Source organism: Ascaphus truei, chromosome 3, assembly GCF_040206685.1.
Source record: "Ascaphus truei isolate aAscTru1 chromosome 3, aAscTru1.hap1, whole genome shotgun sequence".
NCBI lineage: Eukaryota > Metazoa > Chordata > Amphibia > Anura > Ascaphidae > Ascaphus > Ascaphus truei.
The window spans coordinates 358,333,170-358,354,785 of NC_134485.1; the positions used below are offsets into that span (position 1 = coordinate 358,333,170).

At 41.7% G+C, this 21,616-nt stretch overlaps 1 protein-coding gene across 2 annotated transcripts in view; it reads left to right on the forward strand.

Annotated features, from left to right (window-relative positions):
- Nucleotides 1-21,419, forward strand: part of LHFPL6 (LHFPL tetraspan subfamily member 6) — a 230,024-nt gene extending 208,605 nt beyond the window's left edge. For both annotated transcript variants that reach the window (XM_075592029.1, XM_075592030.1), the window contains exon 4: nucleotides 20,501-21,419. In XM_075592029.1, the coding sequence (XP_075448144.1) occupies nucleotides 20,501-20,619 (119 nt within the window). In that variant the 3' untranslated portion in view covers nucleotides 20,620-21,419. The remainder of the gene's footprint in view (nucleotides 1-20,500) is intronic.
- The last annotated feature ends 197 nt before the right edge of the window (nucleotides 21,420-21,616 follow it).

Below are 21,616 nucleotides of genomic sequence, written 5' to 3' on the forward strand. Positions count from 1 at the left end.
TTGCCAGGATTGCTGCTTTCATTCAGGCCTCTGATGAGACGTCTCATACCCTGGCCAGACACACCACCTCCTTCAAAACTGACCCCTTTGGTAGTTTACACCTTGAAACCTGATCTGAAAAGGGTTCTTAACACTTGCTCACTCTGCCTGTCAGCATCTGGTTGTTCCGAATGCAGCTGGCTTTCTAAGTGTGAGTTGAAAACAAGCAGGAGAATTGGATATCTTTGTATATTGTTTATGTTTGCTGGGGAGTTAACTGTTTTTTGTCTCTCGTGTGATTTCTAAGGGTGTGGCAAAGTTAAGCTCATTACAAATTGCCCTCTCCTGATTGGTCTGTTCTTGTTTGGCTCTAGTTGGTCTATGTGCCCCATATAGACAGGTTTTCACGGCTTAGTCTGCCTGTAGGCATCATATAGTGCAGCATTTTTTTGGTGAGTTTGAAACAAGCAGGAGAGTTGGAACACATCAGAAGTGTACACAACGTTGTCAATAGCATTTGCAGCTGCTATAATGTTTGGTTTGGTACAGTGTAATGGGTGTATGGGAGTCGCTATCTGCAAGACATTCTGGAAATTCAGGTAATTATCTTTGTTACGAGAGGAGAGTGCTAGGCTGCAGGCTGAAATAGGTGGGATATATGTATCCACTTTCCCCAAACAGGAAGCACCTGATAGGCCACCACTGCCTCGGTGTCAGGGTCTCCTAGACTTCCTGCCTTGCCATAGATCCTTTCCTTGTCCACCGGGTGTTCTGCTGCTTTCTGTCTGCTCTGGGGTTCCTCTGTCTATCTTCTTGTTGCTCCTATCTCTGTCCTTATAGTTCTGCTTCCTGTTAGTACCTTGCCTTTGTTTTGAGTCAGACTCCATGCCTATGCCCATGCCGCAGCTTCTGTTCCTGTATCTGTACCTGTTCTGTTCTGTGTTGGAGTTCTGTTCTATTAAAGGCCCTTGCTGGTATCTGGCTTATCCCTGTTTGTTCCCTGATCCCTGGTCTCAGTCCCGGCTCGGTTCCTGCTCCTGTCTTCTGTTGCCGAACCTCTGCGTGTGCCACGAGGATCCTGCTTGCTGCCTGCCACTGACCCCTTCTTGCCCACAACGATCCTGCTTGGTGCCTGCCACCGATCCCTGCCTGCCCACGACGATCCGACTTGCTGCTTACCACCGACCTCAGCCCGGTACCCCAACAATCTTGCCTGCTCCCGCTGTTCCAGCTACCGAGGTCCTACCCGCCACAGGTGTCTCCCTTGACACTCAGAGTTCTCCCAGGAAGATGGCGGCCTGGACTAATGTGGGCTGTGGAATAGTGAGGATTGCAGGTCTCCGGCAAGTTCTACAACATGTGACACTGTACAATTCCTATGCTGCCCTAGCAGGGTATAACTGCACACAGAATCACCTACTACAGTTGAAGAGACTGCTTCTGGAAGTAATAGAAAGCACACCATCAGGAAAATGGGTTCCCAGAAAAGGACACAACTCCGCTCGGGGATTCCATTATGAAGTATAGATTTGGGTAGTAAGGGAAACAGGGATGTACAGTGCCTACCTAAAGCTACAGCTTTAAGGAGGGATAGGAGGCATATTCTGAGAATGGATGAGGCAGCAAGCAGGAGGGAGAAAGAAAGGTGAATGTTATTATCCACTTAGGGACTAATTACCGGTTAGGAAAGAAGTTAAAGAGCAATCCATAACTCCTAAATTCCTCTCGATCAACTTTGGCAGATGGTATCCTCAGTTGCTTTTTCAGAAGTAATCGCAGTATATATAGGTGGGGTAGACGGGACTCTTTGCACCAGAGACTTTAATTCGTTGTTGATGAAGTGGTGGTACTTGGATCTATTGGACATATTCTCGCTTTATTCCCCCCCCCCCCCCCCCCCTGAACACCATGAAATATGTAATTTTCTTGTTAAATAGAAAAAAGATGAGTTAACACTGGTAGGAGGAATTAGAAAAAGCAGTAACAAAAGTTAATTGCAATAATGACAAGGGATGATTTGGATATTGTGGCTATTGGTCATGGTACAATGAACATTAGGATTGGGACATAGTTATATTGGGTTACACTGTATTTAGAAAGGTTACGGAAGGAACGGAGGAGGATTTGACCTTTATGGAAGGAACAACAAAAGCTCCTTTAGTATAACGTATTGGAGAAAAGACTAAACCTAGATCTAGAAACTGATGAGAAGGTCGTCATTCAAACTGATCTAAATACCTCCAGGATTGAGGAAATATTGGACATGTAATTGTGGGTCAGAGTTTTAGTTCCAGTGACCATCAATCGGTGTTTAGTATTGTATTGTATTGTATTGTATGTCTTTATTTATATAGCGCCATTAATGTACATAGCGCTTCACAGCAGTAATACATGTGGTAATCCAATAAATAACAGATAATATAAATAACAGATCATGGGAATAAGTGCTTTAGACATTAAGGAAGAGGAGTCCCTGCTCCGAGGAGCTTACAGTCTAATTGGTAGGTAGGGAGAACGTACAGAGACAGTAGGAGGGAGTTCTGGTAAGTGCATCTGCAGGGGGCCAAGCTTTATGTGCCATGTGTTCAGAATAGCCACAGTCCTATTCATATGCTTCTTTAAGCAAGTGTGTCTTAAGGTGGGTCTTAAAGGTGGATAGAGAGGGTGCTAGTCGGGTACTGAGGGGAAGGGCATTCCAGAGGTGAGGGGCAGTCAATGAAAAAGGTTTAAGGCGGGAGAGGGCTTTAGATACAAAGGGGGTAGAAAGAAGACATCCTTGAGAAGAACGCAAGAGTCTGGATGGTGCATAACGAGAAATTAGGGCTGAGATGTAAGGAGGAGCAGAATAGTGTAAAGCTTTAAAAGTGAGGAGAAGAATGGAGTGTGAGATGCGGGATTTGATCGGAAGCCAGGAGAGGGATTTCATGAGGGGAGATGCTGAGACAGATCTAGGAAAGAGTAGAGTGATTCTGGCAGCAGCGTTAAGGATAGATTGTAGGGGAGACAGGTGAGAGGCAGGAAGGCCGGACAGCAGGAGGTTACAGTAATCAAGACGGGAGAGAATGAGGGCCTGAGTCAGAGTTTTAGCAGTCGAGCAACAGAGGAAAGGGCGTATCTTTGTTATATTGCGGAGGAAAAAGCGACAGGTTTTAGAAATGTTTTGAATGTGAGGGGCAAATGTGAGAGAGGAGTCGAGTGTGACCCCAAGGCAGCGTGCTTGGGCTACTGGGTGAATGATCGTAGTTCCAACAGTAATGTGGAAGGAGGTAGTAGGGCCAGGTTTGGGAGGAAGTATGAGGAGCTCTGTTTTAGCCATGTTGAGTTTAAGGCGGCGGAGGGCCATCCAGGATGATATAGCAGAGAGACATTCAGAAACTTTGGTTTGTACAGTAGGTGTAAGGTCGGGTGTTGAGAAATATATTTGTGTGTCGTCAGCATAGAGGTGATAATTAAACCCAAAAGATGTTATTAGGTCACCTAGAGAGAGTGTATACAGAGAAAAGAGAAGAGGTCCCAGGACAGAGCCCTGGGGTACCCCCACAGAGAGATCAATAGAGGAGGAGGAGGTATTAGCAGAAGAGACACTGAAAGTACGATGGGAGAGGTAGGATGAGATCCAGGATAGAGCTTTGTTCCGAATGCCAAGAGTATGGAGAATGTGAAGGAGAAGAGGGTGGTCCACGGTGTCAAATGCTGCAGAGAGGTCGTTTAGTATAAAGATATAGTCATACCACAAACTAAGGTTTTAGATTTTAGGATGGCTAACTTTTCAGAGATAGGAAAATATTTAAGGGATTATTTGACAGTGGAGACATTTGAGTGGAGTGCAAGAGCAAAAAGTTAAAAAGTGCAATACTAAAAGCAAAAGATATGTGTCAGGCAGATTAGTAAATGCACAAGGTAAAAAAAAGCTGATATGGTTCTCAACGTAGGTATGAGGTATTGTAAAAGCTAAAAAGACAGTTTAGAAAAAATATTTTATTTATTTATAAAATGTTTTACCAGGAATTAATACATTGAGAGTTACCTCTCGTTTTCAAGTATGTCCTGGGCATAGAGTTAAGATGACAAATAATACATGCTACAAATACAAGCCGCCTCCTCTTCCCCTCACACACCGCATGCGCTCGCTCTATTCTCCACCCTCTCCCCATGTATTTCTCTTCCCCCCCTCTGTCTCTCACTCTTCCCCAATCTTCTTCACTCACTCTCCCCACTCACTCCTCTCACACTCTCACCCCCTCCACTATCACTTAACTACCCCCTCATTTTCATTCCCCCCACCCCACACACACTTCCCCCTCCCCAAATCACATAATTCCCCCACCCAAAATACCCCTCCCCAAAATATAATACCCCCACCAACACCATAAAATAACACACACACCTAGCTTTGGGGTGGTCTGAGGCCTCTAGTTCCCCGGCTCTCCCCAGCTGCTTCCGGGCCTCTCTCCCACGCCGGGCCTCCCACTATATGGGTCTCTCTCCCGCTGGACGCTGGGCCCGCCCGGAAGTTGTGTTCAGCTTCCGGCGAGAGAGAAGTTCAGCCAGGCAGAGAGGGGCCTGCAGGCAACCAGAGGCATGGCAGCCAGATGCAGATGTTGGTCCTGGCTAGGCACAAGTTCCAGTGCCAGCAAGGCCCCTGCAGGTGCCGGGGCCATTTGTTACAAATCTCAAATCCCCCCCCCCCCCCCCCTGTCAGCAGCCCTGGGCATAGCTCTGTTGCTCTCTTTGGTTGCTCTCTAGTTTTACAAAATATAAGCAGACACTGTAGAAGGAAAATAGAGAATTAATCAGGTTAGGTTGAAGGAAATGTATAACAGACCATGTTAATATGTTGCTCAGTCTTTACAACTGAAGGTGAAGGGCAGGAGCCACAGTTACGGAACAGGAATGCACAGATGTAGCACACGTTATTCCCATTGGGGATTTTTAGCACGAAATGCATAATTAGCCAGTGGGAAAACCCTCCATTCAGACAAATTAGACGTGTGTAAAAAAGGGGTCTGGGTCACTGCAACTTGCCATGGTATGCAAATAACATGTGCTATATCATAAATGGAAAGAGGTGGAAAAGTCATTATAGGGCCAGGTGGGATACATTAAAAATATTTATATAATCGAAGTAGGCAACACTGTCAGTATAGGTGTAGTTAGGCAAATAGTCAGTATAGGTGTAGTTCCAGATGTTTGGATAAGCAAAAATGTAGTCCCACTTCACAGAGCTTGCAATGAGAAGTGGGGAAATTAATCCATTCTTGAAACCACTGTTGAAACAAAATAATTGTTGAATATCTAAAGTCCAGCAACTTACAAGAACTCAGGCAACATGAATTTACAGGGAGGAAAATCACAAACAAAACTTTTTTTGCATTTTTTTTTTTACTGGGTGACAAAGGGTGGAGCAGTAGATTATCTAGATTTCCATAAGGCCTTTGACACCATCCCACATGAAAGGCTGATAATCAAATTGCAATGCTTGTGATTGTACCCCAAGGTGGTTGGATGAATAAGATATTGATTGAAGGATAGGCGACAGAGTTGTGATAAATGGAGTATATTCAGAGGAGGCGGAAGGTGACCAGTGGTGTACCTCAGGGATCTGTAGTGGGACTGACATTTTTTAATGCCTGATTGATACAATTTTTAGAAGTAGTATTAGTAAATATAAATAATATTATACTAATAATTGATAACAGCTAAACTGTCTAAAAACGTATTTTGTTAACCTATATAATGAAACATCCATTCAGCCTCAAATACACTTTTGGGTTGATACAGCGCAACTTCATTCTGCGCTACCACTATTAGGAGACTTTTATACGGTTTATGCCAAGTCGCACTTGACAAACCTTTAATTGGTTTTGTAGCACACAGAAATATAAATTTTTTAGTATATACCATTTACATTTGTACACCAAGCGCAGACTATTATTGTGCACAGGTGGAGATATTTGAGCTTAGTAAATAGGTGCACACAAGTACATCTTAAATTAAGTTTGAAATGCACCAGTTCTGTGTCAAAGATGCAGTTTATCGTGCTTGGTACATTGGCCATCATATATTCAGAAGGACATACATTGGAAATGTTGCAAAGAAGAGATATTGAAAGGTGCCATGTCTACTCTAAAAAAAAAAAACATACTGTATCATGAAAGACTGAAGGGCCATAATATGTACAGCTTGGAGGATAGAAGCAAGAGGGAAGTAGGTTTGACAGAAACTTTCAACTACATTAAGATTTCTGACAAAATATGGGGGAAGGGATATTTCAGAGAAAAGAAGCACTAGAACCAGAGGTCCTGCTCTGAAACTAGGGAGGGTGGCAGGCTCAATTGCCACTTAGATTGTAAGCTCTTCGGGGCAGGGATTTCCTTTCCTATTGTCTGATTTTGCTGCGCTCATTGTATAATTCCCTGTACTGTATTCTTTGTGAAGCGCTGAGTATACTTTTGGTGCTATATAAATAAACACATACAATACGAGGAAGTACTTCACCAAAAGGGTGGTAGATTCATAGCAGAGCTTCCCAACAGAGGTAGTAGAGTATAATGCAGTAAGAGGATTGAAAAATCCTCGGGATAGACATAAGGTTATACGAAATATAAACGAAAGCCAAGATTCAAATGGGATCTGAGATCAGCACATTAGAACCACTTGGCTTATCTTATCTGTGCATTTTCTTATCTGAGATCAATTTCTATTTTCTTGCTTCTATATCTCCCACATACTGTAGCTGTGAAGTGAATTTAGACCATGTTTACTAAGGGTGTTAATCCTTAAGGTACCAGGTGGCCCATTCATCCATATATACTAAACAATGCTGAGCCTTGGGTCACCATATAGCTCAAATAAATCATTTAGTATATATGGCCCTAAGGACATGTTATACTAAAGCTTACCACTGTTTAGAAAATATGGGTTTAATATCTTTGTCTTATATCTTTAAACAAACTTTAGTTTTCCAAATGTCATTTCTAGCAACATGCCTTTAGCATGTCAGGTCTGCCCTTAACTTATTTATAAAATGGTTTACCAGGAAGTAATACATTAAGAGGTAACTCTCATTTTCAATTATGTCCTGGGCAAAGAGTTATGATGACAGATACATGGCTACAAATACATAGTTACATTAAGTAATTATGTCCCCATAGTCTATAATTGGCATTAACTGTAGTCAATGTTTCAGAAACCTTTAAAACAATGTCACCCATGCATCTGTAGCCACTTTTCTGGCCACACTGCTCTTCTGTAAGTGGAACAATGTTTGAAGGACTCTCACGAACCACATTTATTTATTTATTTATTTATAAAATATTTTACCAGGAAGTAATACATTGAGAGTTACCTCTCGTTTTCAAGTATGTCCTGGGCACAGAGTAAAACAAATAATACATGGTTACAAATACAGTTACATAAATGAACAAGGTATACATTTATATACAAGACATTGCATGCACAGTTAAAGAAAATATATATTATGAGCTTATGAAACAGTTACAGACCAGATTAAAGTGTGAGACAGCCTTAGATTTGAAAGAACTTAAGCTGGTGGTGGATATGAGAGTCTCTGGTAGGTTGTTCCAGTTTTGGGGTGCACGGAAGGAGAAGGAGGAACGTCCGGATACTTTGTTGAGTCTTGGGACCATGAATAGTCTTTTGGAGTCTGATCTCAGGTGATAGGTACTGCATGTGGTAGGGGTGAGGAGCTTGTTCAGGTAGCTGGGTAGCTTGCCCAGAAAGTATTTGAGGGTGAGACAGGAAAGGTGAACTTTGCGCCTAGACTCTAGTGATGACCAATCTAGTTCTTTGAGCATTTCGCAGTGATGTGTGTTGTAGTTGCATTGGAGAACAAAACGACAAATTGAATTGTAGAGGGTGTCAAGTTTGCTAAGGTGGGTTTGAGGAGCCGAGCCATATACTATGTCTCCATAGTCAATAATTGGCATTAGCATCTGCTGTGCAATACGCTTTCTGACCAGGAGACTTAGGGAGGATTTGTTCCTGTAAAGTACCCCTAGTTTGGCATAGGTCTTGGTTGTCAGGGTATCAATGTGCATCCCGAATGTTAAGTGGGAGTCAAACCATAAGCCCAGGTATTTAAAACTAGTGACAGGTGTTAGGGTGGTTTTAGCGTTGGTTCTAATCAGGAGCTCAGTCACTGGAAGCTTTACAAATTTAGTCTTGGTCCCAAATACCATTGTTACAGTCTTGTCAGTGTTTAAAAACAGTTTGTTTTGGGAAATCCAGTTTTCGAGTCTCAAAAAGTCAGACTGAAGTATGTGTTGAAGGTCAGAGAGGCTATGGCTGTGTGCATACAGGATTGTGTCATCTGCATACATGTGTATTGAGGCTTCCTTACAAGCTGTGGGAAGATCATTAATGAACACTGAGAAGAGTAGGGGCCCCAGAACAGAGCCTTGCGGGACACCACAGGTGATATCCAGGGGGTTGGAGTTAGAGCCTGAGATGGACACATGTTGGGATCTTCCTGATAGGTAGGACTGAAACCAGTTTAAAGCATGTTTCCCTATTCCAGAGCTCTGGAGTTTGTTAAGCAGGATAGCATGATCAACTGTGTCAAAAGCCTTTGCAAAATCTAGGAATACTGCACCAGTGAGTTGTCCCCGTTCCATTCCACACTGGATTTGATTGCAAACTTTTAGCAGGGTAGTTACGGTGGAGTGTTTGGGACGAAACCCAGACTGGAATTGGCTAGGGAAATTTGTCTTGGTGTAGAACTCGCTTATTTGGGAGTGGACACATTTTTCCATAACTTTGGATAGAATTGGGAGAAGTGAGATTGGCCTGTAGTTTGAGACAGTGTTTTTGTCCCCACTTTTGAAGATTGGGACAACTCTGGCAGTTTTCCAGGTCTTAGGGATATGGCCTGCAGACAGGATAGAGTTGACTATCGACGCAATTGGTTTGGCAATGGCTGGGGCACCAAGTCGTAGGAACCTAGATTGTAGTAAGTCGGGTCCACACGACTCAATCCTATATTTAATAAGCAGGGCTAATAGGGAATGGGCCATAAGGTGCCTTCAGGCACTGCAAAATGACTATTAGCATAGCACCACCATGATCAATATGTTTCTAAATCTCACTCACAACCTGTCCTAAACAAACACTAATTTTATCACGCAGGGACTCCTTTACCTAATGCCTACTTTTATGTATGAAGCGTTGTGACAAAGCAGCTTGCAGGCGAGGTCAGATCAGAGTTCACACATGCATTTTTGGGGTAAACCAAACGTTGAGTTGTTTTATTTCCCACAAAACATTGAGGCTACTGCCCCTTTAAGGCAAAACACAAAATCATAAAACCAACACCTACTCCTTTCAGGAGACTGACTAAACATTACAGTGGCCCTTACTATCTGACTGGCGGGGTAAGCCAGTTACTAGTCGAAATCGTATAACCACCATATTAGAAAGACAGGGAACAATATAGAAAGTCTTATCTGACATTGATGCTGGTCCGGCGTCTCCGATTTCTCCAGCTGCAGGCTTCTTCTGTGCGAGGCTTTGAGTTCCTCACGGTTGCCAGGCAAAATCTTCTGGTCAACCAGCCTGGATCCGCGGGCGGGCGCTCTGTGATCCGTGATCCTCTCACTGACTCCAAACAGGGACAGTGACAGGTTCTAAATTCCTGCCTTTTATACCTGTTCAATCAGAAGTTTAATTACCTCCAGATCCCAGTTCAGGCTGGAACCTCGCCACCAGTGCAGTTTCCAGCCCTGTAAAGGGAGTTTAACCCCTGGTCTCCCTTTCAAGCGCTTGTTCCTAATATGTCACTGATGTAAAGCGCTATGTACATAGATGGTGCTACATAAATAAAGTAATAAATACCTGTAATGGATAGAATTGGGAACATTAGGTATAACTAAACAACACCCTTGCTACTGTGCTGCATAGCCCTGTTTGAGATCAGATTACATTCTGTCTTTGTCCACCAATTGCTCATTTAAAGAACCACAGGGATTGGTTCAAATCCAGACACACCTCTGTGATCTGGCTATTTGACCTACTATAGTTCCTGTGGCTAGTGCAACTAGGCTACTTTCTGCGTGTACAAGCTTGTGTGATTACTGCTTGGCCTGCTGTTTGACAACCTCCTTGTCTTGTCCATGCTACTTTGTTTCATCGGTTAAGATCGATTACTCTCATGCCTCTGCCTATCCTTTGTTACTTTGTTACTGTCTCTGCATCTCCCCTCCTGAAATCCCTCTCCTGGCTTCCGATCAAATCCCGCATCTCACACTCAATTCTCCTCCTCAATTTTAAAGCTTTACATTCTTCTGCCCCTCCTTACATCTCAGCCCTAATTTCTCGCTATGCACCATCCCAACTCTTGCGTTCTTCTCAAGGATGTTTTCTTTCTACCCCCTTTGTATTGAAAGCTCTCTCCCTCCTTAAACCTTTCTCATTTTCTGCCCCGCACCTCTGGAATGCCCTTCCCCTCAATACCCAACTAGCACCTCTCTATCCACATTTAAGACCCACCATAAGACACATCTGCTTAAAGAAGCATATGAATAGCACTGGATAATCCTGGACACATGATACATAAAGCTTGGCCCCCTGCAGACGCGCTTACTAGAATTCCCTCCTGCTGTCTCTGTACGTTCTCCCTACCTACCAATTAGTTTGGAAGCTCCTCGGAGCAGGGACTCCTCTTCCTTAATGTTACTTTTATGTCTGAAGCACTTATTCCCATGACCTGTTATTTATATTATTTGTTATTTATATGATATGTATTACTACTGTGAAGCGCTATGTACATTTATGGCGCTATATAAATAAATACATACAATACAATACAGGCATACCCCGGTTTAAGGACACTCACTTTAAGTACACTCGCGAGTAAGTACATCTTGCTCAATAGGCAAACGGCAGCTCACGCATGCGCCTGTCAGCATGTCCTGAACAGCAATACTGTCTCCCTACCTGTACCAGAGCTGTGAGCAAGCGGGGAGACTATAGAGCCTGTTACACATGCGTTATTTACATCAGTTATGCACGAATATGACGATTGCAGTACAGTACATGCATCAATAAGTGGGGAAAAGGTAGTGCTTCACTTTAAGTACATTTTCGCTTTACATACATGCTCCGGTCCCATTGCGTATGTTAATGCGGGGTATGCCTGTACTTAGTTCTGCAGTTTTGCCAGTCTGCACCCTGAAACCAGTGTTTAAGGCCATTGGGTCCAATTCTATTCCAGATTATGTCACAGTATTATCCATGACAATAGCAAATCTTCAGGTCTAGTATATCTTTTATAGCATTCCAATGTTCATCACTGAATCCTTATAAAATGTGCACATACCCGGCAAATCCTTTACATTGTTCAACTGTAAACCTCCATTCCCTGCATTTTCAAGTGATCACTGGCCACTATGACTATCTATTTATTAGGGCAGGGGAGCACAAACTTCTTGAGCTGTGCCCCCTGACTGCTCCTGCAGCTACTCGCGTCCCCCTTACTGTTAGACCGGCGTCGGGTGTGATGTCACACGACCCTGTTGCCATGGCCATGGCCAAAGTCTGAACCTAAATCCCATCATCATGTTGTGGCAGGACCTGAAGCGAGCTGTCTATGCAAGGAAGCCCTGAAATGTCACACTGAGTTGAACCAGTTATGTAAGGCGGAATGGGCCTAAATTCCTCAAAACCGATGTGAGAGACTGAACAGCAGTTACAGGAAATGCTTAGCTGAAATTATTGCTTCTCAAGGGGGTGCCACCAGGTTCTGAATCTAAAGGTTCACATACTTTTTCACACATGGATGTTGAATGTTGAATCATTTGTGGATAAATAAATGTTGAAAAAGTTTCATGTTTGTGTCATTTATTTGATCGGGTTATCTTTGTCTATTAAGGAGAAGAATCAGGGGAGCGTCAGTGCCTAAGGAAAAAACGTGATACTCGCATAGTGCAATACGTTAGACAGTACACATACACAGACAGAGCTCTTAAAAGAGCACAAAAAAGCTAGATATCAAAAATCACTAAGTATCAGAAATACTAGCTACGTATGGACATCTATAATGTCCCATACACACAGGAGCAACAAATAGGAGGTAGAAATCCAAAAGAGAGACACCAATCCAAAACTTAAAAAATGTAGATATTTATCCGCATTGATAAAAATTGGAGGCTTACAGGATTCCGGAAAGGTAACAGCAAGTTTGTACACATGTAGATTTCGCTCGAGTCGCGTTCTCGGGATCTCTGCACGATGCTGCTTCCTCACACGGTCTCCGACCTGCACTGCTTCAGGAGGCCGATACGTCACTTCCGGGTTCTTCAACTCGTGTAGCGAACGCCACCGGAACTCCACAGCAAGCTCTCTCCCTCTAGATCTCACAAGAGGGGTTACGCTCTACGCGTTTCGCCGTACGTAGTGACGGCTTCGTCAGGAGTGACGTTACCCCGTAAAGAGATGCTATTTATACCCTTTAATCTATGCTGACCTTTCCTCCTATTGGACAGCAGATAAATTGGTGATTGACTTCATATGTCCTCCCAATCTTCACAATACTGTTATACAATTAACCTTAAAATACATCACAATGTTTATACACTTCAAAGTAAAATACATCTTTATTAATGAAAAACCTATTCTAAAAAGTAATTCTGAGAATTAACGAAGTGACCTCATATACAACTGTGCTATTTCAAGAATTGTATATACAATATATAAGAGACATAAAATATAATAAGATTGCTCAAAATCTAACTTATAATAAATGTTGAAAACGGCGATTGATGTATCTCAAAATAAGAACATAGGGAAAAAAACACAATTAGTTCACAGTATGTGCATTTTCAACCTTAGTTGCAGTCTAAAACAATTTGTTGTCTAAAACAATTTAATATTACAGGTTTTTTATAGGAAAGCACTTAGCTCAAAATCCACATTGAGACCTAGTGGTACAAGTGTTTGTAAGGTGAAGATCCAGAAGCTTTCTCTTTTTTTAAGAGCAGCTTGTCTGTCTCCACCTCTCCAATGTGTCAACACTTGTTCTATAACTGTAAATGTGAGCCCAGATGTATCCCCATCATGTTTTTGTAAAAAATGGTTGGACAGGTAATGTGTAGTAACACCTCTCCTTACATTGCCAATGTGCTCAAGTATACGTGTGTTTACAGTTCTTGTAGTCTGGCCCACATATTGTAATCCACACGGACAGGAAATAAGATATACCACATAATTAGATTTACATGACAAAAGTTGTTTTATGTTATATCTTTGCCCTGAGGTGTTAGACATAAAGCTGAATTTATCCTCTGGCCTATGTTTACATGCAGTACATGTGGTACAGCCATAAAAACCTTTAGATTTAGTTAGCCATCTATTCCCCTCACTGGTTATTTTAGGGAGGGCGCTTGGGGCTAATTTATCTTTCAGTGATTTAGCTCTTCTGAAGATCACACTTGGATTTTAAGGGACAATCTCTCCAAGCACAGGGTCATTTTTTACAATGTGCCAGTGCTTCTTAATTATTTTGGTAATCTTATCTGATTGTCTATTGTAATCTGTCAGAAATGAGTACTCAAATGTTTTATTGGATTTGTCCTTCTTTTTATTGCTCATTAAATCATTTCTATCCAAAACATTTACTTTTTTAATGGCATCCTGTATGGTCACAGCATTATAATCTTTTTCTAAAAACCTTTCTTGTAGAAAAGCAGATTGTTTTTGAAAGGTACTTGTATTACTACAATTTCTTTTAATGCGCCTTATCTGTCCGTATGGGACATTTTGCAACCATTTAGGATGGTGACAACTTGTGGTGGATATGTAGTTGTTTATATCTACACCTTTAAAGAAGGTCTCTGTTTTTATTCTCCCTTCCTCAATGAAAATAGTCAGGTCCAAGAAATTAACTTTTTCCTGACTATATTCACAATTAAATTTTAAGTTAAGCAAGTTGTCATTAATATAGATGATAAACTGTTTAAGGCTTTCTTCATTACCTTTCCAAATAAACACAATATCATCTATATACCTGCGCCATAGGCACAAATTCACACCCAGCTCTGCAATGGACCAAATATGGTCTTCCTCCCATGCTCCCATAAGAAGATTTGCATAGCTGGGTGCAAATTTTGTGCCCATGGCAGTGCCACATTTTTGCAGGTAATATACCCCCTCGAACAAAAAATAATTATGTTCCAAGATGAACTTTATGCCGTCTAGAATGAAGTTGGCCTGTTCATTGGGCATATCTGGATCTTTGTCTATTATTAGGATTTAGAATTTTCACATATTTCAAACCTAAAATGTTATTAGTCCTTAATCTAAGGGATTCACAAACTTTCTCACCACTGTATATATTTTATACCCAAACTGCATGGTAAGTGAAGTTTTGTATTAAACATCCATCTTTTCGGGCCATACAAGGACCTTCATCAGGGTGGTGTATAGTGCAAAAATGTGGAGCAATATATGCAGTGTCTAACCTGGAAGTGAAGTTCAAAGAACAAAAGCCTGCAAATCTAAGGGGCCAAGGTTGCTAGCAATTGTTGCTGAGCAACAAAACATGCACAAACCAATGGAGCACCACAGCCCATTCACCGTGCTGATGGATGCTTCATCCTAATTCTGACTGTCCCTTTGATTCATTTATTGCCTTGTCTGTTTATTCACCATCCCTTCTCTACGTCATATGCCTTAGATTGCTATCTTTCTTTTATCTTTGTTAAGCTCATGGAATCTTTGTAAATTAGTATGGCTGATCTGAGGAAGAGAGGAGAACTCTCAGACTTGTCTAATGTGAATTGTTAGTCCAAATAAAAAAGGTATCACCAAATACTGAAGTACTCATTTACTCTGCACTATCACAACTGCTTTAACACAGCTATATCTACTTAATTCATGCTTATGATTACAACTTTTATATATAGTAGGTGCATACAGATGCAGCGGCCGTTATTCGTACAGTTCACTGAGCCATTTTCATGTGCTCTGCTGTATTCCACGCGGCATTCGCGCCTGTGTTTACCGCGGTTGATTTGTTTGCATTTAATGGATTCTGATTTCTTTGGGTGCAATTCTTCGCGTTTCCGTGGCAGAAATGAATTGTAATTTATACAGTACTGTGCTACTGTGTCAATTTGCAGGTGTTTAAAAACCAGAACACTAAAATGTCATTTTCTGCACTCAATAAAAACGAGTCCACACGCATCTTAAGGCGGGAAGGTTGGAAGAAATCACGTGCCATGACATGGGTATTCCAAGGTATACAATGCGTTAAATGTTCGAATAACGGCCGCTGCATCTGTATGATAGTAATTTTGCGAATAAGGATGTGTGTTCAGTGTTAACTGGAGCGCTCATACTTTTTGACTACATTTTTCAGTGTTTAATGTCAGTTTTAGATGTTCTTGCCCTATTGTTATTACGTTGCTAGCATCTGCCCTTTAGTTGATACATTGTATTCCACCCTCTTATTTGCTCTTCCTCTCTTGATGTGGTTAAATTTTATTTATTTAGTATGGAGCCGTCTTTCACTTTATTTACACACTCTAGCTATTCCATTGGTTTGTGTATGTTTGGTTGCTTTGCAACAATTACTGGGATTTGCAGGCTTTTGGTCCATGAACTTCACTTCCGGGTTAGACACTGTAGAAAATGTATATGTCTCTACATTTTCTATGACAATACACTGTCCTTATGAAGGTGCCTGTGCAAATGGAAACGTTGGTTATGCATTTGGATATTTAGTACAACACTTCACCACTTACCGTGCTCTTTCTTCATCTTACCAGTGGGTTTTACCTATATTTATTCATTCAATTATGATTTGTGCACTCGTCAAACTCTTATATTTATGTTCTTTGAGGGCTTTTCAGGGCTGAGCCTATGGACTTTATTTTGAAGAACTCTTAAAATGAGTAAATAAACACAAAACTAGTGGAGAAAATGTCAAATTATGCAATTCCTAGAAACTGATATAGCAAACAAAGGAGTGACGCAGCTTCCCCGTAAAATTCTAAAAAATGAACAAGGCAAACCATTTATACTAAATAGCTTTTTTGCATTTAAATCACGTCTACATTTAAACATCCCTCATTGCCTTTTATGTCGTTTTATAGAAGCTGTGTGATATTTTGTAGATGTGAATGTCTATTACTTTTACTTTGTATAAGATAAACCAGATATCTCTTCTTGACTCGGATGACCTCTCTCTACATGTCAAGAAAGGATTTATTACAACAAAAGCTTAACCAATTTTCTGGCAAATCATCTTTCCATATGATTTATGTGAATATTAAATAATAATTTTGCATCCAACTACACGCTAAAAGTCTGTGAAATTGCTGACCTTCCCAAACTTTCTCACTTTACAGTATAAAGTGAATTCAACATTAACAACATGTTTACAGTTAACCAAAGTACCTCTATCTGTTAAATAAATAGCAAACTGAATGTGCAGTACTGTACTGTAACTGCAAATCCAAGGAGCTTCAGGCTAACATTATGGAGCCTATGCACAAAGCGCCAATCCAAAAAAAAAATCACAGTTCTTTTTAAATTGCCATTTCTGACGGCGTTGCTATCATGGTATGCAGAAAGTCCAGAATACCAGTGATAGCAAAATTTGCTAAACTGGCGCGTAGCCGGCGATATGCTGATCTGCTCTCTGAAAAGGGCTCACCCGGTGATGTTTTTCTTCAGCACGCTGAGTCCCTGCGCAAATCTTGCCAGAGATCAACCATTTTTAATATAAAATGTAATACTGGTGTATTGTAGCAGGGGGTCTCCGGGGCAGAACCGCGTTGATTTGAGATCCGGGCACCCCCTGCTTACCGATATACAGGCCCCATTATGGGGTGCCGGTATCTCCTACTGCACCGACACACTTTATTCGAGCAAATACCCAGTATGTACCTGGCAGATACCTGGAATGCGCCGCTCCTCACCTCTGACAAGCCCCGTTGCGTTTGCCTTCCCAGCCTGGGTTCATGCCTGGCTGACGGGCGGCTGATCTGTTAAATGATAATGATTAGGATTTAATAGGCTGCAATGCTTCGCGTGTCTACCAGATGGCATAAATTCATGAATTGTAATGCAGTATATATATATATACTGTGCAGTATTGCAGCCAGCGGGAATAAAATGCTTCAATCCCTGCCTGGAAAATACCTCAATGCACTCGGGTAGAAAACAGTCACAAACCTCAATACACCCGGGTATACCCGAATTCGTGGGACTAGCCGAGCTCGAATAAAGTGTGTCGCCAGTGTATGCATTTTATTCCCACGGTCACGTGACGCGAGACATTTAAATGCATAGGAGATACTGGCGCCCCATACCGAGACTGCTTTTGGAAAATAAATGTAGGCTTTTATTTCGCCCAAATTGTTAACATAAAATATATTGCCAAAATAACCATACCTAGCTCCTATCCAGCGCGCTGACTAACACAGAACTTAGTCGCTAGCTATGGATTAGAGGGCAAAGCCTCTTATCAACAGTAAACCACGTGTTCAGTCTGAGGCAAGTTTACCTTCGGGCCCCCAGCTTCCTCCTGGTTGGGGTAGGGTAAGGTCCAAGGTTATCTCTCTTTAGGAGGTTAATTAAGCTAGCTTGCTTTGGAGTTAACCTCCTCAGTGCTGTATCGGCCTCTGTAAGTCTGTTTCCCCTGCGTAATTACGTGACTGGGAATCCACCCTGTTACAGGCCATATTTCCTAAGAAGTGCTACTCCATAGGACACCTTCCATGCTTGGATTCACCTTACATCCTTATTCAAGTAAATGGGCCAATAAAGGTCATATTTACTACGATGTGCTAGTCTGTTTCTTATCGAGCAGTACGATTTTGGAAATATGACCCGTTGTTTGTTCTGAAAATAAAGTGTCGAAATGCTAACTAAAAGCTGGGACCCGCTGCGCCCGGTGGCGCGGGCGGCCACGTGAGCTTTCCCCACCAGCAGGGGAATCCTTCTGAGCCGGTCCCAGTCCCCCCTCGCTGCACGGCTCACAATGTGCTGTGACGCGTCAGCCGCCAGGGGATGCAAGAAAATTGTGATCCCGAGCGGTGACGCGTCACGTGGTGCGCTGATGAGCCTATCAGCGGCGGGGGCGGGAGCGGAGCTGTCACACAGCTTCCTGCACAAGGTAGGGGTTGGTGTGTGTGTGTGTATCAGCGTGTGTGAGGAGGGCATTTGTGGGGGGAGGGAGCGGGAGCTGCTTACCTTCCAGCAGCCTGCCGCAGCTCCCTCCTGCAGCCCGGGAGCCCGAGCCCAAGCAGGGAGGGAGGGAGTAGCGGGTCCCTCCGCTCAAACCACGCCCCCCCCCCGCTCAAACCACGCCCCACTCCCGCCCCCCTCCTGCTCCAGCTCCCGGCTCCCTACAGACCGCATATCGCGGTCTGTGCCTGTCAGTGCGCCGCCTGTCTGCAGTGCGGGCGCGCTGACTGAGGGAGCGGGGCCTTAGCCTTAGGGTTGCTCTATTATGGCCCTTCGACAAAAACATTGTCCTATTTATCATTAAATCACAAATTGCACTACGAATAAAAATGATATTTTGAAATGTACATTATCTTGTGTTATAAGGCATGTCATTTTAAAACAAATGTATTTCCATATTACAGTTGTTTATATGTGGAAGACCCATGGATCTACATTTGCAAAACATTTAGAAAGTGTCATATTGTTTTTTCAAGATAGTTTTATTATAATATATATTTGGTTTATTTCAGCTTAAAGCAACACACCTTTTGCTTGTTTTCTTGTATTGTTTCAGCTCTAGCCCCCCATGGTTCATGGGATACTTCGTTTTAAGAGCCGGTGCTCACCTATCCCAGGGAAACAAAATGGCCGTTAAATCGTAGGTCGATAGGATGTGGGCGCCATCTTTAAAAAAAATAATAATAATTAAAAGAACTAGCAAGTGTACCAATACCTAAAACTTTAAGGAATATGGTAACTGGAGGGTTCCATGTGCTGAAAATAGGGCATTTTGACTGTGTAGAAACCCTTGGATTCGTATGCTGTTAAAAAAATTATTTCAATTTTGGCGAGGCTGTTGCTTTAAGATCCAATTTACCTGACATGGTAATGTACATTTCTCAGGATTGATACATTCATTTGCAATTCTAGACTTTTACTAACAAAAGCCCCATGGTAACCTGATTGGCTATGCTATTATTTCACCCTGTGTCACTAATTGTCCAGGTGCACAATTACTTCCAGTTCTGTACATACAATGCTTTTGCAGGTACTCACTGAAAGAACGAGAGGCTTCCAGAATACTGTAAGTCTGTGGCCAAATAAACACCCTTGATAGACTTTTAGCAGCAAAACCATCTACTTTAGCTGTCATGTTAAGATGCCTATTTGCCGAACACAATGGCTTGTGGGATGAACTAGTACAAAAAGGAAAAAAGGAGCAATTTATATAGGTTGGCATCTCTATTTTTAAACAAATTATGATTAGCCGACCAAGTTCCAAATATTTTGTGTCCAAATAAAATAGTACAAGTGTAGCCTAATGGTACAAATGCTTAATTTTAACCATATTTAACCCACCTAAGTTAATGTGACATTAATAGTAAAGCTATAACCAGTAAAGTGAATAATGTATGTTTTCTGCTATAAAGAGTATAGCCTTAATTATAAAGGAAGTTAGTCATAATGACATGCAAATTATATGTATATACCGTAAAGGGGTTTTATCGTCCCCAATTTACAGGCATACCCCACATTAACGTACGCAATGGGACCGGAGCATGTATGTAAAGTGAAAATGTACTTAAAGTGAAGCACTACCTTTTTTCCACTTATCGATACATGTACTATACTGCAATCGTCATATACGTGTATAACTGATGTAAATAACGCATTTTTAACAGGCTCTATAGTCTCTCCGCTTGCGCACAGCTTCAGTACAGGTAGGGAGCCGGTATTGCTGTTCAGGACGTGCTGACGGGCGCATGCGCGAGCTGCCGTTTGTCTGTGTTTGCCTGGGCGATATGTCCTTACTCACGAGTGTACTTAAAATGAGTGTCCTTAAACCGGGGTATGCCTGTACTAAAGTCCGGTAATGACTGTAACTCACTTACCTGAATTTAGCCGGCTTTGGGCGATGTGTCGTCAAATGACACCGGGGGGTGACGTGACGTCACATGACACCAGATTAATGGTAAGGGGGGGAGCGACACTGGGGGAGAGCAAGCAGGGGGGCGCAGCACAGCAAGTTTGCATACCCCTGATATAACCCTTTGAGTGCCAGAGGGGTCGTGGTGTTGATCGGATTGTCAGAGCAAGAGTAAAACGGCTTCTAAAAAAACTGCTTAGCCGTGGTTTGGACATGCGATTAGGGCTTGCAGAATAGCAAAGTGCACTTTAGAAGCGGTTTGTCACACTTCGAGCTACCAGAATAGGTGCCATAGACTCATATGACTTTCTACAAGCTAGTGATGAAGGATATTGTAAAGGGAAATAAAACGGATGAGTGTAAATGGTAAAATGTAACGTTTTTTTGCTTTTCTTTTGTTTTTAGGAATGTGCAGAATTGGATGGGCCTATTATTGCACTGGAGGAGGAGCCGCTACTGCAATGCTGATCTGTACTTGGTTGTCGTGTTTCTCTGGCAAGAAACAAAAGCAATATCCTTATTAACAGTTAAAGAAAAGGCATAACGAAGAGGTCAGTTTGCAATGGAAGACCTGCAAGAAATGAAAGCTATTTTCTCTCTGAAAAGCGCTTTGGCACTTACCAGCAGGACAGTTAACAGCATGTAAGTGGGCGTGGGCTTTCTGCAACTTCGTGATACATTTCTTGACAGGCAAAATCTTCTCTAATGGACAAAGTACAACATATTAGAAGACACCCCCTGTCCAAATGTTTGGATGGTCTACTTCAGAAGATTCAACATGCTGTTAAGAGGCCATAGCAAATGGTGTTTCCTTGGAAAGAAGAGCATAATCTTACTTTATACACTTTAGTAAAAGCACACACTTATATACGTAAATAGCACATGGCAGACTTTTAATACTGTCTTTGTTTAATGTTCAGTATACTTTTTCCACAGTTTGAAATAAACCTTTAAAACATTAGCTGGACCAATATGCACACATTATACTATTTTCTGTTTTTCTATATACACTCCTATGAAAACATATATTAAATTGTAAGTCCATCTTCCTAAAATGAACGTATGCATTTTCAGTATTGTAACAAAAATGCAATACTTAACATATATAACAATTTTATACTCTCATGAAATGCAATAACCTGAAATCTTATTAAAGTAGAATAATCGTGTTATTAAAAGAATTGTTACTCGCATAAGAAAATGCTTATATTCTTCATTGACACATAGAAATCATTTTGTGGTTTAGTTACGATTATTGTTTAATGCTATGCCTATTATCATTTTTGTAAACCACATAAACTATAAATGTTCTATCCTATGTTTGTATTTTGAAAATAAAATATGTAAATAAATGTTTCTTTGCCTGGTGTAATAATAATTTTTGCATTCCTATTTTACATTTCTAAATCTTTTTTTTATACTTTATTTTTCTACTCTGCAAAATGAAATACACATTTTAACTTTATTCAGTCCCTCGTAGATATAGGGCCATATTTTATTAAGCAATATTACTCCATAAGA